The sequence below is a fragment of the Zonotrichia albicollis genome, chromosome 4 (genome assembly GCF_047830755.1).
Source record: "Zonotrichia albicollis isolate bZonAlb1 chromosome 4, bZonAlb1.hap1, whole genome shotgun sequence".
NCBI classification, from domain to species: Eukaryota; Metazoa; Chordata; class Aves; order Passeriformes; family Passerellidae; genus Zonotrichia; species Zonotrichia albicollis.
This window is the reverse complement of record NC_133822.1, coordinates 35,995,217-36,012,092: the sequence shown is the minus strand read 5'-3', so window position 1 is coordinate 36,012,092 and position 16,876 is coordinate 35,995,217. Positions and strand designations below refer to the sequence as shown.

Sequence of the window (16,876 nt, the reverse complement as noted above, 5' to 3'; positions counted from 1 at the left end):
TCCTTGTCCCCTTTCGCGCCGCGGGACCGCTGCCACGGGCCGAACCGAGCCGCGACGTGCCGCGCCGTATGCAAATGAGAGACTCGGCGGCCGCGGGGAGTTGTGGGGCGCCCCGGCGCAGTGGGCTGGGCCCGGGCGGGGCCCGCCGGACTTCTGGGGGCGGGGCGAGGAGCGGAAGTCGTGCGGTGTCACCTCCGGGACTCGCTCGCTGCGTCTCATCGTTGGGGCCGCGACAAGATGGCGGACCTGTCTCTGGACGAGCTCATACGGAAACGCGGTGTGACGGTGAAGGGGAGGTGAGCGGTTCGGGCGGCCACGCAGCGCCTCGGGCTGGCGGCCCCCGGCCGCTCTTCGAGGGTCCTTTCGGGTGGCTCCGCTCCGGGGGCTGCGGGCCGCAGCTGTCTCGGCGCGGCCCGGCCCTGCTCCCGCCCTCGCGTTCCCATTGGCTGAGCCGCGGGCCTGCGGGACCGCGCTGCCGTGCGATTGGCGGCGGTGGCCGTCACTCAGGGCCGGGGCGGGGGTCGGGCCCCCATCTCGGCCCCCGTGCCTGGCGCTGCCCCGGTGGGGCAGGAGCGCTCAGCGGCCCATCCCCTTCTGGTCCTCTCGGGACTCCTGGCGCCGTCCCTTTTCTCGCTGAACCTTCCGACTTGCCTTCTGCTTGTCCCCGCCGATTAACCCAGCGCTGCTCCCTGTAGCGGGGTGGGCTCCCCAAACCCCGCCGGTAGCGTGCCGCAGGTGTTACCCAGGCGGTGCCCAGTGCCCCCGCGCTCCCGGGCGCGGCTCGGGGCATTGTGGGAGAGCCGTGGCAGGGCTGCTGGTGCTCGGGGAGCCGTAACCGACCGGGGCCGCCGGGCGCCGCGCGGGGGAGGCTGCCGGGCATGGGGCGCAGCGCTGCCCGGCTCTCGGAAGGTGCCGTCCCTCCAGCGTAGTCAGTAGGGCTCCGAGCGACTGCCTGCAGTGGCTGAGAGGACGTGGAGCATGTTGCAGATCGGAGCTGCAAGGTCAGGGTATTTCTTTGCATGGCAGATGTCTCCAGTGTAGGCTGGGCCATTTGCTTCCACAGTTGGCAGTTCTTACCTGGGTTCTCCTTCGGTAGCTTTTCATTTTCCCTTTTGCCGTAGTCTCGTAATGCTTCTGAAGAACTTGTTCCCCTTCTGTTAGCTCAGTGTGCTCTTGTTTTGTTGGATTTTTTCCTTTCGGTTTTCTTTTTTTTAGTTTATTAGTCTTCGTTTTTGACTCTGGATGTGTATACACTTACATGTCTAGAGTAATATTCTGAAAGTTATCTGCTAACATATACTACCAAAACATTCAAACATATTTAAATCCTAGTCTAGACAAAGCCTTGGCTTTGCACTTTCATTCATGTTATCCTGCATATTTGGAAGAGTCTTAGTCTGCTTACTATGCCCCAAGTACCTACTTTATCCCTTTTCAAATCCCTCCTTAACTCTCATTTCTTCCAGGAATTCTTCCTGCTTTTTTCTTTTTTTTTTGCTGAGCAATAATCCCTCTGCAGCACTGTAAGAATTGTTGTGTCCCACACTCTTCTTGTATGTTGTGTTTAGCTCACTTTATAAATTCGTGAGGTAGCAAACTTGGCTTTGTGAAGTCTGGATAAACTGAATAAAGTTAAGTCATTATATCTGTGCTATTCAGTAGTCTAGATGAAATAAAAGAAAAAAATTCACTAATAAAATGTGCTGGTCCATAACACGTTCAAGCCAGAGCTTGGACTCCTGGAAAGTGAATTAGATGTTTGAGATCTGCTTTTATTTCAGGTGCTGTGGCACAAATAGCTAAGCAGTTAATGCTCTTGAAGGGTAAGCAATTATCTGTGAAAGAGAGTTGCTTATTAGGGTAAAGACACCAGAAATGGTGTAATCTTCAGTTTCTTAAGCTATTTTGTTGAGTTTTGTTATCAACAGTCTTAACTAATTCTAGTTTAAATGTTGTCACATACATTTCTGGTTTTACTTTGGCCTCTCTCATGAACCACTCATCCAGCCCTTTGCAGTACTCCAGCTGAATGCTTCCAACATGGCTAAATAAATGTTTCTTAAAATTGCAAGGAAAGTCTTGCTCTGTCTCTGTTGCTTTATGGTATTGTTAGGTTCCTGTGCTCTGAGTTTATTTTCATAGATGGTCTTAATAATCCTCCAGTTTCTTCTAGCTGGTTTGCTTTGCCTGTTGGAGAGAGCAGCCATAGGACTCTTAGGTAATAAAATGGGGCTCCAGTCCCAGCTTTCCAGATATTGAGACACAAGAATGCAAGAGGCAGAAGCAGAGGTTAAGTCTTTCATCTCTCAGCTGGTTGGGGTTTTTTGTAAAGATCTCTCAATTGAAAATACATGGCTGTAAATAATGTGAAGATTGTGGAGTTAGATCAGGAAATAAGAATATAAGGGTGCATGAAGAATTGAAATAGCACCATAATTTGGGTTTGTGATACTAACTTTTTGATTATTACAACAAATTCCAGGTATCTGCTTTTAGACTTTGTAATACTGGACAACACATTTCTGGAAGCAGATGAACTTTGTAGCCCTGTATTTTGACTTTTAAAAAGTCAACAGCAAGAATATTTTTTCTCTCTTTTTTTTTTTAATATGAAGAAACCCAGTGAAAAAGAAAAAACTTTAAAAATATTCATCAGAGGAACTCCATTAAGAAATTAGATAATTTTATTTTGTTCTTTGGGCAGGTTTTGAAAAAGTGTATCAGACCTATAACAAGAAGGTAGTTCTGGTTTTCACCCTGTGTTGTGCTGCTTTTTAGGAATACTTGTCTACAAGTACAAATGCTGTTGTTTTTGTGGGCTATTGTCTTTCTGTGTTCAGTATTGCAATAATGATATGCTTAAAAAGTAAAGGCCATCAAGTGCAGTAGTTCTTTTATTAGATTAAAGAAGAGGCAGCCATGTTAAAAAGTAATTTGACTAACAACTATTCTTGCTGGAAGCTAATCAGCCTTGAAACTGGTGGCTTTGAACTAAGATTGTTACTGGTGCTTGTACATACTAAAATTTGAGTTGCTGTCCTCCCACAGATCTCAACTTGCTGCCCAGAATTCTTGAATTCATGTGTGGTTGCATGTTTCCTTCATATCAGGATGTATTAGTGAATTATGGAAGATGCTTTAGCAGACCTGTTCACTCCTAAAGCTGGAAAGTCTGTTCCTGTTCCTCAAAGGTTGCCCCAAAGTACCTGAGTTGTTGAATTTTGTGTAAATGTAGTATGTACTTAGCACAGCTGAGCTCAGACCCTTTAGTTTGTAAATGTGAGCTGAAGGGTGGATTTTGGAAATAAGTTCCTTAGCTGATTGTGTAGGAAAAAAAGTCCAGCATAAAAGAGCTTAGGAGTTCTACTGTTGTATTTGGATGTCCAGCTGGAGTGGATTTTTGTGCAGTAATAATGAACTTTTGTTTGCAGCAACACAAATACTTTTATTGACACTGTATTGACACATAATGCCTGAAACTTTCTTTTTGTTTTTCTCTTTCTTTCCCCCCTCAGACTTAACACACGGCCAGTGTTTGGAGGTGTAAGATCTCGCATTGGGATCCAGCAAAATCTTCTGAATAGATCATCACCAGCTGTGAGCTTCCAGCAGACTTTTGATGCCCGACAGAAGATAGGACTCACTGATGCCAGGCACAAACTGGGGGTGAAGGATGCCCGAGAAAAACTGCTTCAAAAGGACGCTCGCTTCAAAATCAAAGGGAAGGTGCAGGATGCTCGGGAGATGTTGAATTCCCGCAAGCAGCAAAGTGTGGCTGCTGAAAAGGTGACCAAAGTGGTGGATGCCAGAGAGAAGATCAGCTTAAAAAGGAGCACTCCAGCTGCTATCAGCCCAGCTATGGGGACAGTAAATCCAGCTGTGAAAATCACCAAAACTATTCAAGTAGGTGAATGAGTCACCTCTGAGCCCCTCAGTTACTCTGCAGCAGTGCAGTAGACATGATAATACTTCAGTATGTTCGTATGGTTGCAATAGAAGCAAGGATGATGCAGTTCATTCCAGCCCGTGGGGTGGGATTCTCATCCTTTTGTGTGTCCTTGCAGCTGCTTGGGACTTTTTGTAGAATCACACCTCTCATTTAAATTTTCATTTTAATTTTGGGCCCAAAAAGACTAAGGCAGAGCTCCTGTCAGCATTAAAAGAGATATCTTGAATGGTTAAGTAGTCTCTTTCCTGCCTGAATGCAAACAAAATGATGCAGATTTTTTGTCATTCTTATACTGCCCCTCTTTGCAAGTCTGATGGGGTGGATTGTCCTGTATAGATAACTGGTTTATCCTAGGGGTGGAATAGCAGTTTAGAATATGCAGCTGTGTTTGTATCTAAGGAAATTTAAAATTCAATGAGCCATTCTACAATTTTCTCTTTTTATACTTGTCTGGTTTCCAGGGGTTTGCCTGATCACATGAAGCATTCCTGCTGAGGCTCAAGATTTATTTCAATTGTATTATAATCAGTTGATCACCCTGACCTGCTGATTTCCTGGGCCAGCTTTCTGATTTCACTTTGCTGTGTGCGTAGCAACTTGATTCTTAGCCAGCTTCTCTGAGAAACTCCTGCTCTTAAGCTGTGTCTGTTAGATACAATGTGTAGAGCCAGAAGAGAAATTTCCAGACTGCTGGGATTGTTGTTTGAGTGGTTTTGCTCCTTACCTCTACAAGCATGGAACTGAAGTTCCTAGTCTACCTCTTTCATTTTCAATCTCCCAAAAATCAGCAGTGTGCTCACTCATACCCAGGAATCTGTTGTCACCACTTTGAAAGCCTAGATGAGTCTGCTTTCTGTTCAGCTCTGGGTTTAGCTGAAAAGAAATGTCAAACATGTTTCATCTGCAGATGGGCCTAGGAATTTTCCCACTAGTCTGCAGGTTTCTTGCCAGGCTGATGTAAGGAGGAGAAAGGGCTCTAAGGCAGTAAGAAGGGCTGATGGCAGAGCAGTAGAGCAGTCTGTTCAGCAGTTGTTCATTAGGAGGGTGATCAGTATTCTTGCTGTCCTGAGCCCAATCACCAGCGTCAGCCATGAGGAATTGAACATCTTCTACAAAGTTTCTAGGAGTTAAAGTAGTTTCCAGAGACTTGGTGCAGTACTGGCCTGGTGTTTTGTGGGTTTTTATTTGACCTGTTTTGACCAATAGTATTTTCTGTTTGCTAGACAACAGAGTGCAAGGGAACATATATATTTATACATAGGGTATCATGGTGATTCAGACTGTAGACAGAACCTTGCACATAAGCAATTATCTAAAAGTTTTTGAAAATATTTGTACTGAAATTCCAAATTGCCCCTGACCCTCCTATTTTCCCAAACGTGAGAGTGGAATCAAACTAGTGTGTCTTGATTCAAGGTACAGCACACAGCTCTAAATGTGCTGACCTGAGGTCTTGTTTATCATGAAGCAAGGAAAAATCTTTGAAACCAAAAAATTACAGTAGGTCTGCTGGTGTTTCTGTAGGATGGGTATCCTTGTTTCTTTGATTAGCAGATTGCAATTTATACCACAGCACCTCATGTTTCAGTCTAGAGAAAATGCAAATCTGAAGATTTTATTACCTGTGTGGACTATTTTTGTAAGAATATATATTCTTTAATGGACAGATTCCAGCTTTTTCAGAAAAACAGAAGGGCATTTTTATGGGTGTTGTGGCATGATTTCAGTTATTGATTAGTACAGCTACATTCCCTACCTCCTTCTGTTGTGATTTCCCTGTTTCATGGTCTGATGGGCTGCACACTACCCTGTGCAGCATTTTATTCCACTACAGCTTATTCCAGCTTTAGTGCTAAGGGACAGTGAATACTTCTCCTTTTGCTTGATGGAGATCTGCATGTTTAGTTACCTGTAGCATGAAAGAAGACACAGCTACTTTCTGACTTAGCTCATTCATGGTTTTGTATTGGCAGAAATGTAGATCTAGTAGTCCTGACAGGACTGAAGTTAACTTCCCTTCCCAGTAATCTTGGACTAAACCCTCACTAATTTGAATCCATTTCTTCATGTGGTCTTAGATTTTAATTTAAGTGAAGCTATCTCATATTGAACATATCACAGGAAATACAGGTGTTACCCAGGAGCATATTGTGGTAAGATATTTCAAAGCAGGGAAGGTAAGTTTTATATAAATGATCTCAGGTTATTCAACTAAAGCTTTGATCTTCTGAACCTGCTGGACTGTAATGCTTAATGCTTTGGTTCTTTATCTCCAACTGTAGCAGAAGGCTCCAGTTCCTGGACACTCTCATCCAGCAGGAATGAGGATCAATGTGGTGAACAACCATACACATAAACAGGTGTGTACCTGCTCTGTACTCTTTGTTATCTTTAACAGGGAAGAAAATCTGTCCATAAACATTGGCAGGTGCAAAGAAAACTCTTAAGCAGGAGAGAAGAACATTGGAAGGTTCTCCATCAGCTTAGCTTCCGTGTCTTGCTTGGTTAAAATAGTTTCATAGTAATTGAGGTTTTCATTTAGTATAATTTATCTTGATTCCTAGTGTATTTGAATGAGATACAGGAAGGAGAAGTAGATATTCCCAGCTTTATCTCTATGCTAATGGTGTATTTTTTCCCTAGAGGCTGACCTCTAGCTCTGATATTTTTGTATAAATTTCTTATGACATCACATCAGATCAAGTTGTTGGCTGCTTTGATTCACTGTGCTGCCAGCCTCTTGAGAGAGAGGATGTGACTGCACATGGTCAGATGTGCTGCAGTCAGGTGGGAGAGGGTATAACTTCCTGTGAAAGCTGGGCCACTGCTGCAATCCTGATAGGGAGTGATGTTACCTTGTATTCTGATGTACTTCCAGAGTTCCCATAGCCCTTAGCAAGCAGATTTTGAGAAAGACCTTAGAGTATTGTCTTTCTGGGATCAGTTTTAATGGATTTTGTCACAGCCCCCAGCCATTAAGCCACCTTACTACCTTGGGTGCTTATAGAGACGAATTGGATATTTTTATAACTTATGTTATTGTGTGTGTATACACAAAGTATTGCATGAAATACTGGAAAACTGGCATTCACAATATCATGTCAGGTGACATTTTGCCATGATTATCATAATTTTAGCAATTTGTGTATGTTACCTTTATGCTGGCCTGCTACCATCACCTATCTCAGATGCTGTTGTTTAAGGAAGTGTCTTCATTATTCAGACCTTATCACTGGAAACGTGGAATCCATTTCATTTTTTCTCAAGCTCAAGTCCATTGTCCTGCTCCCTAGTGTTTTTCCCAGCTCTTTTATTTTCTGCACAATTCTCCTCTGTTCTCTGGCCATTTTCAGATTTTTTTCCTTCATAGCATTTCTGTCACTAGAACAACTTCCTTGTTTGTAAACCAAAATCTTGCTGACTATGGACAACCCACTGATTTTTCAAGCTCTCATTGCTAATCCCTCCAGTTTTCTTTAGCTTTTTAGTGAATTAATGGGAAGCTGTTTGCAGTTGTGATTTCTTATGTTTTGGGCACTGCTATTTGTGTCTAGACTTTTTCTTAACATTATTTAGAGTCAACGAAAAAAATGCTTGTGTAGGAGCTCACCTCAGTATTTTAAGGCAAGGCTATGAGTGTTAAGCTGAACTGGAAAATGAATTATTCATTCAGTAAAGCTCTTAGTGCAGTGTTTTCTAGGGCCAGATGGATATGTCCTGTGCTAAGGAAAGCAAGCTATTCAAAAGGAATGTTCTGTTTAGATGTATTCAGCAGGCACTTGTTTAGTTAAAAAAAAAACCAACAATGAAAAGCCCCAAACAAAGAAAAAGAAACCCCACCTCACATCCCCAAACTAATTTAAAAATCACATGCACAGGTATCAGCTGTAAAGGTAGGAGGATGCTAAAATATAAGACACTGAGGCTCTATTCCAGTAATGGAGCTTCAGCTGTCCTAATGAGGTCCAGGAGAAGAGGGATCTGTATGTGATTTCAGTATATCTAGGGAAACAGTTTTACTGTGATGTTTTTGGAAAGAAAGTCCAATAGTTTTTATGCTGATGTTTTGACATGAACTTGTATACCTGAAACTAAAATGCAGTGTAAATGTTCATTAGCTGAAGATGGTTGAAGGCAGGAGAGAACTCCCTATTCTTGAAATGTCTCAATGAAGTCTGCCTGCATGTAAACTATTGCCTTCTTCACTTCAGGGTCTGTATGACACAGAAGATGATGAGGAAAGTGTCTCTCCCCTTCCTAGCAAACAGATGAAAATCACCACCACTAACAGTTTCCTGCACAACTCGGTAAGGGATCATCTGGGCAGCCTCCATCATGCCATGCTCACATTGCATGGACACAGAGGCTGTGTCTTTACAGGACTTACCTATTAGACAGTTCTTGTAAAGTCTGTAAATGAAGTTTTCTCCTCAAATATTTGCTCTTCAGCCTACCCTTCCTTTGTGCCAATGCTTCTACTGTTATTTTTGGAACAGAGTTCTTTAGGGTAACTGGTTTTATGGGCTCTCAGCAGCTAGAATGTGTGCTTTCTGCCCTGCTGGCAAGTTGTTGTATCCTGGCTCTTTCTTGCTGAGGAAGTGCATCGAACCTGTTTTGTTACTGTTCGAGTAAACCAGCAAGGGAAGTTTCTGCTGCTGGAGACTGGGCATCAAAGCAGGAAATCTCTTGCCGTGCAAAAACCGTAGTAGGCATCTTGTTGAGGAGGATTGTTGCTCTGGAGAAGATAGAATTTCAGTACAGACAAATGTAAGGTCCTGCTTTTGGCATGGAATGGCCCTGTGCTGCTTAAACTGAGAACTGACTGGCTAGGAAGCAGCAGCAGCTCTGTAGGAAGGAGCCTGGGGGTCCTATTGTGTGATCTGCTAAGGGTGAGTGAGTAGTGCATCCTTCCAGAAACAAAGGCCAACTTTAGATAATTAATCAAGGAAGATAATTATTCCTGTTTGACATTTTAAGAATGCATCCAGAATTCTGTGCCTATCTTGGGGCTCTGCAGTACAAGAAAGACTTGGCTGGAGCCAGTTAACAGGGTGGTCAGAGGGCTGCACCATATTAGGCATGAGGAGAATGTGAGAGAGCAGTGTCTCAAGGCTGCAAGGCTATAGTGAGATCTACAGTGCAAGTGAGTCCACTCTTCACTGCCTGGAAAAGTCAAAACCCAGGTTCTTTTCAGGAGTGACCACGGAGAAGACAAACCAATAAATGTGCTGCAGCAAAAGAAATTCTAGTTGGTGGAATTCTCACAGTATTGATCAGCATCTGGCACAGGGACCAAGTGAGGTTGTGCAGTCATCATTCTTGAATATTCAGTGCTTAGCTGGATAAGGCCCTTGCCAACCCTAATGTGTGCTTGAAGTTAACCCTGCTTCAGACATGGGAGTTGGGCACAGGTTTGGGCTAAGTTATTCTCTGGTCTTGGAAAAGCAAATTCATGTGGTTTTACCATCATGCAGGCACTGTAGTACAGTGATTACCCCAGGAATTTATTTCTTTGTGTGGGTATTCAGAATAGAACTTCTGGCTATTTGTGATTCTCAAATAATCTTATTAAGGTTTTTTGAGGTTTTTTTTTTCGCAGGAGTAAATTTGTTCTTTCCAGTGTTCACAGCAGCTTTCAAGCCCAAGTTTTAGTCTGGCTTTAAACTTTCAGCCTAAGCTCCATGTGTTTGTGTACCCTACCTTGGTGATTCTGAGGAATTACTGCTTTTTGTTCTGTGGATTCTCAGTCTTACTGTTAATGAGCAATCTTTGTGAACTCTTCATAAAAGTACTTGAAAGTCTGTGGATGAAAGGAGCTTTTCAAATTCAGATCACATTGTTAAAGTTTGTTTATGAGAAGTATGTAACCAAAAAGGGCTTATGAGGGAAGTGCTCTTTCTGGATAAGCATACCTTTTAATGTTTATGCCCAGAAACCTGCACTGATTTTTTTTCTCTGAGCCTTTTGGAAGTCTCCAGCACTGGGTAGTGGTTTTGACACTGGGAAGGACATGCAGTGCATGCTAGTAATACTCTGGTGGTGGTGCTTGAAGAAAAGTGATGGCTTTTGTAGGCTGTAGCTCTGAGATACTTTCTTTTTTCTTCCTGTAGACTGGTCTGAGCAGCAATAAATTCTCTTTGTCCAAGACTGTTCCCCTGACTAAAGTGGTCCAGAACGATACATACACAGCTCCACCTGCAACTGCCCCTCCTATGCGGACAAAGGCCTTGGCAAACATGTCCCGGACCTTAGTGACAAAGGAAGTGCCTCCAAAAGAGCCAGCACCTGTTGAGGTGAGCTCAGGGAAGGGCAAAATGCTCTTTATGGAAGTCTCTGAAACATCTGAAACTTGTTCATTGGACATGTGAGCAGCTCATTCGTGCCTGCCTTTCATCATTAGTTCTGGGATGTCATCAAGGTTATTCTGATAACTGCAGTTCGTGTCCCAAGAATTTGAAACCTGTGTGAACATCCTTTCCCTGCACATGATCCTGGAGGAATCCATATTATAGAGAGGTGGCAGTTGTTGTTTGGACACTCCTTGGGGGCTTTCATGTCCTTAGGAGTAGTGTTTTCACACTGTTTGATACATTGTATGTTGCATGTCCACTCCAGCTAGCAAGGAGAAAAAAGAGTTATTCCAAACGTACTTGTTTTCATCTAGACATGAGACCTCCCAGGCAGTTTGTAGACAGCCTGCCTGGAATTGCTTTGCCAAACTGCCTGATGTTTGTAACCCACCAGGTGTTCCTAGGTGTGCTGAGTTCAGCATGCTCCTGAGAGGCTGGAGCTGTTTATTGGGGTTTGCTGGCTGCTGTAGAGTACTACAGAGACAGGCTATTAAAAGTGGGCATGACCAGAGTACTGTGTACGTGGATTAAGTTAATGTTATTCTTGAGAATAAGAGTGAAAAGTTACTTCAGAGAAAAACTAGCATGGAAAAGAAGTTCCTTTTTGCTGTCAGATGAGCTGGGCTTTAGTAAACATTGATATTTCCCATTACTAGCTTTAGCTTTCTCCTTTGTGTGTGTGTACAGACATTCCCAGACGTATCCTTAGAGACTTTTTATTTCTTTTTCTGCTGTGCTGTATTTTGTGCCATATTTCTGTGATGCATTTGTTTGTGTTGGCAGCTGGCTTTCAGCCCTTTGGAAGGCACAAAGATGACCGTAAACAATCTGCATCCTCGAGTCACAGAAGAAGATATTGTTGTGAGTGTTGCTTGCTGCCAGACTGTGCATGAGTGACACTTCCTTTCTGTGTCCTGCCTCTTCTCATAAATCACTTGATCTATGGTGAATGCAGTGAAGAGGGGTGTGATGTAGGTTTGCTGTCCGTGCAAAAACTTTGACCGTTCCTGATTGTTTGAGGACACTTTTTGCTTACAAAAGTTTGTTTACCCTTTTTTTTTAAAGTGTGTGTTTAAGAACATGGGACAAAATCCCACAGAGTATTTTGAGATGCCTGACATCACTTAGAAGAAGAGTTCACACCAAATGATTCTTCTACCCAAACTTATGCCCCTATCCAAATTATCTAGGGGCTTCCATTCTCACTGGGCTGAGAATGAATCTGGTCTTTGTGCATGAAAAACATTACCAGGTACTGGCCTTGAACTTCCCTGCTTGTGTGCTCTCTATTATAGTGCCAAGTACTTACACCATAACAAAGACAGTAAGACAAGTGTCCAGATCCTGTCAGGTATTTAGTAAGCAGGCTGGGTGGTGTGATGAAGCAAGTAAACCCTTCTCATGCAGTGCCTTTGATGTGACCCTGGTTGTGACTGACTCTGCCCTCAGGAGTTATTCTGTGTGTGTGGCGCCCTGAAGCGAGCCCGGCTGGTGCACCCTGGCGTGGCTGAGGTAGTGTTTGTGAAGAAAGAAGATGCTATCACAGCATATAAGAAATACAACAACAGGTGTTTAGATGGTAAGTTTGATGCCAGAGTTGCACGTAGGATAAATAAATCAAGAATGGCTTTTCCACCTGAGTGGAAGGTTTAAAAGTATCTTAGATGTTAATATGCTAGCAAGAGAGAAATACCAGAAAATCAATTCAAGAGCTGTGTAACTAGCTGAAAATCAATTCAAGAGCTGTGTAACTAGCTGAATATATGCACAGTTTATTTAAATGCAATTAAAAACCCCACCCACATTTTCTTAGAAAAAGAAGGTTGAGAGCTGGAGGCAGGGTCCTGATGAGTCTCCTGCTCTAACTTTCAGATGAAATTCCTTGTGTTTCTAATTTGGTACCAAGAGCTGGAAGGTTGTTGCAGTTGAGATAGAGACAATTCAAATTCAAAGCAGCACTCCATTTTCAGAAGGCTTCAAACTGTTTTTTATTATAGCATCCGTGCTTTTTACACATTCTTACAAAACTCATAAGTTTACACTTTACTCATTGGTCACAAGAGACAAAGTGTTTATTGGAATAGGCAGTTGCAGGTTTCTCTTATTTATCCTTCTTTCTTTCTTGGTTTCTTTGTCAACGACCTTGGTAGAAAATTCTTTCAGGGGTAAGCATGGATCCTCTTATCAAACATCTCTCTGGCTCACAGAAGTTGCTGTAAAACCTCTTAGACAGAAAGTCCTTAGGAAGGCTTTACCTGCTTACAGAGCTGCTTGCAAAGTACAAGTAAAACTAGTATTTGCAATAGTTTCAGGGTATACTCAGAAACATGTTGAATTGGACTTGTAAAATAGTATCAGATTCTCCATAAACTTTGAATAATGCAGTTTTGTATTTTAACCATGTTAAACTGAAATTATTGTTGAACTGTTAATTTTTAGCTGGAAATAGGTGCTTTTTCTTTCTTTAGATGAATGACATGTTACAGATGTCAGATGAGGAGCAGACAGCTAAGAATGGGAGATCCACTTGTGTCCCTGCTAAGGGCTTCATACTACTGTGTAATTCATTAATTAGTATGATCCTTCGTATGGTACTGAGTGTTACAGTGGCCCTCTCTGCTGTTGCTCTGATTCTGCAACAAAAGATTATCAGCTGTTTTTTCTCATGTTTCCCCAGCATGTTGAACTCTGTTGCTTGCACTGTTGTGTGATGTTTCAAGAATTTTGCCTTACCCCATTTCTGATAGAATGAATTTTGTGTTTTGTTTTTATATAGGTCAACCAATGAAATGCAATCTTCATATGAATGGGAATGTCATCACCTCAGACCAGCCTATATTGCTGTAAGTGTCCTGCAGTGGGGAAAAGGTCCAAACGCTTTTGCAGGTTCTATTTTGAGAATTGTTGTCCCTTGGATTTTCTTTGTCTCTCCTCCTGTGGCACAATATGTTGAGTGGAGTGCAATGTAGCTTGGCTACATAGTGTTCTCAGCCTTGAGGCTCAAAAATAATCTGAGATGAGCATATTTTCTTGTGAGAAAAGCATATTTAAAACCTTTATCTCTGATATTGGTAAGGGGGAAACACTGATAACAGTAAATGCAGACACAGTGTTAATTTATTTCTCATAAAGAGAGGTTAAATACTGCCTTTTAAATTCTTTTTTTTAATCCTCCAGCCGACTGAGTGATACCCCTTCAGTGAAGAAGGAAGGGGAACCACGCCGGTCAAGTGCAAGCGCCTCCTCAAATCCCCCAGCTGAAGTGGACCCTGAAACTATCTTGAAGGCACTCTTCAAATCCTCAGGGGTCTCTGCCTCTGTGCAGCCCACAGAATTCAAAATTAAACTCTGAGAGGGGGGGAGCAAGCAGTGGACTGGAAAACTCATATAAGCTGGGGGATGAGGAAAGTGCAGGAGTGCAGATGTTGTTTGCATTTGCCTGTCCTGAATTTTTTTGTTTTCTATGATCGCTACCTTACTGTACAATAGTGTTTCCTCTTGTGTGTGTACTTTCTGTTTTCATAGTTGGAGTTTTCTTCCATGATTTTTTTTCCCAAGAGAATAACCTTCCCCTTCTGCCAGTAATGTATTACCAAGCATATACCATGTAACTCCATCCTTTACTCCAAAGCCCCCAGTGGCCATTAAAAGTGCACATAGACTTTGAGGGAAGGAGTGATGATCTCCTTCTGTTTTCTTCTGACTGACCTTTAACTAAAGGGTGCATCCCCTTGATTGTCCACAGGCAAGAGCACCACGTTGTTTCTGAAGTTGCTGCACTGGGTACAAAGGCAGGTTGGGCTCCCTCCAGAAAGGACCTGTGTGCATTTGGTGGCATAGCCATTCCTCCTGGCTGTTGGACGCTTTCCTGCTCAGCAGCTGGGACGTTGAGAAGGAGCAGGAGGAGCTGAACTGCCCTCAGTGTGCCAGCAGAGACATCAGGCAGGAGGGACGTGTGCGGGTGCACCGGCCATTGTGCTATGGGCAGGGCTGTTTCAACCCTGGTCGTGCTGGAGGGTTGTTCTGGCATTTGTACAAGGAATATATTTGCTCTGGAGGGTCAGGCTCAGTTGCTCTCCTCTTTCTGGACTGAAAAATTAAGAACCAGTTGTGTTCAGAGCTAGAAGAAACCCAGTTGTTTGACTCCCATCAGATTATATTGCCTCCTTCTGCTGATGCACAGACATGAGTTTCTTCCTTGTCTTCTAACTCAGCCAGTCTCATATAGAAAGAAAGGACCCAGGACCCTTTTCAGATCCTAACACACACAAAGTCGTGTGTCTGAGAACTTTGAGAGATGCTATTTGGGCATTGTTTGGCTGCTGTGCGGTTATGCTGCCGGCATGCCTGGATTTGGAGGACGATGGCTGCAGTGTGTGGCCTCAGGGAGAGGTTTAGGAGCAGCGGGGAGTCAGCGCTGTGTCAGGAACACCGGAGAGCAGTGGCGAGGCCCGTGCAGGGCGGCGAGGACGTGGCGTGGGCCAGCGAGTGTGTGTGACAGGCCACTAGGTGGCACTTGCGGTTCTTCCCATTCTTTGTACCGCATTGGCGCCTTGGGTGTTGAACGTCCCAGTAGCTCCACTCGTTTGTGTTTGTTCAGACTGTATTGGAAGAGAGGAAAGCTGAGAGCAACTTCCAGAACTGGGTTGGGGTTTGAACTTGATCCCACTAGCTGAGAGACTAACCTAATCCATTCTGTTCGGCTCTGCTGAGTAGCTCCTGTAAGTCCAGATTCTGTTTCTTGGACAACCCCATGTTTCTTTTGCTTTCTTGTTCTGTATGAACTATTTCTTCTATCTAGCTTGTGCAGACCATTCCTTAATCTCACTGTGTCCCTTTTAGCCATGGAAATAATAAGGACTTGGCAGGACTTGTTTTTCTGGAGTACTCTCTTTGGTTTGAAGGCCAGCGACACCATGATTGGTGGGGTGCTTCATGTGAACAGCAGATGTTTGTAGGGGAGGGGACCTAAGACAGCTATTGTTCTCCTTTTTTAGATTGCCCACCAAATACATGTGTTTTAATAAAAAAAAAAGGGGGGAGGGAGGGGGAGGAAACATTAGGGATTGGAGAAGATAATGTATTACCTGTTTCTGAATAAACGTTTGTTATACAGAGAGTGGATTCTAAGCCTTTTTAGATGCTGTGAAGCAACTAAAGCTAAGTGGTGGTGTTCCAGTATTGAGTCAATTGCTCTTTTTAAGTGAACGTGGAAATTTCAAAATTGATAACGTGATGAAGAGGAAGAGGAGCTTATGGGTAAGAGAGCTGTTACTCATCCACCTTTTAGTCTGGATCATACAAATTAGCAGCTGACTCCTGCTAGTAAATTGAAGCCATTTGTGACCATGTAATTCCAATTCTCTTTTTACAGAAAAAAAAAGAAAGTAGCCTTTGTTACTGACAGCCTAGTAATTTAAAAAGTAATTTTATAGCAAAAACAGCTCTGAGATCAAGGTACCCGTTCTAGGTGAGGTGGGATGCTTTCATTACCAGCTAGACAGCTGTGTAAATGGGAAACATGTAGTGGGAGTGTGTCTCTTGCCTCTTCTGAAAGAATGGGGAGACCCAAGGATTTTTTGGATTAATAGATTCGTGTCTGAAAAGCCAAGTAGCAAGATGCATTCTAACTTACTGTTAAACTCTGCCTTGTGTTTGGGTTATCTGAGGGTTTATGATGCCCTTTACATACCTCCTTGGAAGAAGTACTGTCTGCTCTGTTCCAAAGCTCTGTGATCTATGGCACCATGTTCTTATTTTTTACAAATCAGTGAATTAAGTGGGTGTCCAAACACAATGTCTTGGTGTACATTGGTGTTCTGGTCTTGGTCAGCTCCTTAGTGCACCATTGCATGGCTGCTTCTGCTGGGCACTGAAACGAGTAATTGTTTATTCCCAGTTATCTGGTTGTTCCCAGTCCTTTTCAGGTAATTCACCTTGGCTCTCCAGTTTCTCCTGGACATCCTGCAATTGTCGTGCTAATCATGATTTTGAACCTACCACCTTCTGTCTGCATTTATCATCATGCAACATGGTTATATTTTTGTGTTGTTTAGGGTTTTTTTCCTTTCTGGGCTGGTAGAAATTATAAACTTGTATTTGAAATACTAATTGCCTGCACTCTGAATTAATGTGCGTTAATTTAGACATTAAATTAAATGGTTGGCCAGGACAGGTGGTAGGTAATTTGTAATGGTGTTTCTTTTGTTTATTTTGGGTTTCTTTTATTTCAAAAATGTGAGGACTTCTGAAGTGATGCCACAATGTGCAAGTTTGGTATATTTTCATAGCTTTTGCATGTACCTTCCAATAATGATCATTAACTTGATATTTGGTTGGATCAATTCTCCATGTCGTGTCATATTTTGTCACCTCCTACATTAGCCTTGCTTCAGTATTTTTAAAATGGTTCTGTCTTCCATTACAAGTTCGTCTGCAAAGGTTTTTTGAGTTTTTTTAATTAACAGGAGTCTTTAAAAACAATTCCCTTTGAATTTTTCTACATCTCTTTAAGATTTACTTGCCTCTCTCAGATTACAGACAGTGCGTGAGTTTTTCACTCTTTTTACAAAAACAT

At 42.9% G+C, this 16,876-nt stretch overlaps 1 protein-coding gene across 3 annotated transcripts; it reads left to right on the top strand.

Moving 5' to 3' along the window:
- Window positions 1-160: 160 nt before the first annotated feature.
- On the top strand, window positions 161-15,686 carry POLDIP3 (DNA polymerase delta interacting protein 3). Of its 3 annotated transcripts, none has more exons than XM_005488701.4 (9): window positions 161-296; window positions 3,516-3,903; window positions 6,235-6,309; window positions 8,161-8,256; window positions 10,060-10,242; window positions 11,083-11,160; window positions 11,749-11,878; window positions 13,076-13,142; window positions 13,477-15,686. In XM_005488701.4, the coding sequence occupies exons 1-9, from the start codon at window positions 238-240 to the stop codon at window positions 13,649-13,651; spliced, it is 1,251 nt and encodes a 416-aa protein (XP_005488758.1). In that variant the 5' UTR covers window positions 161-237; the 3' UTR covers window positions 13,652-15,686. The 3 variants fall into 3 exon arrangements, with proteins under 3 accessions (XP_005488758.1, XP_005488757.1, XP_026650313.1); XM_005488700.4 differs by having other exon boundaries at window positions 6,232-6,309; XM_026794512.2 differs by lacking the exon at window positions 161-296 and adding an exon at window positions 503-1,001 and having other exon boundaries at window positions 6,232-6,309.
- The last annotated feature ends 1,190 nt before the right edge of the window (window positions 15,687-16,876 follow it).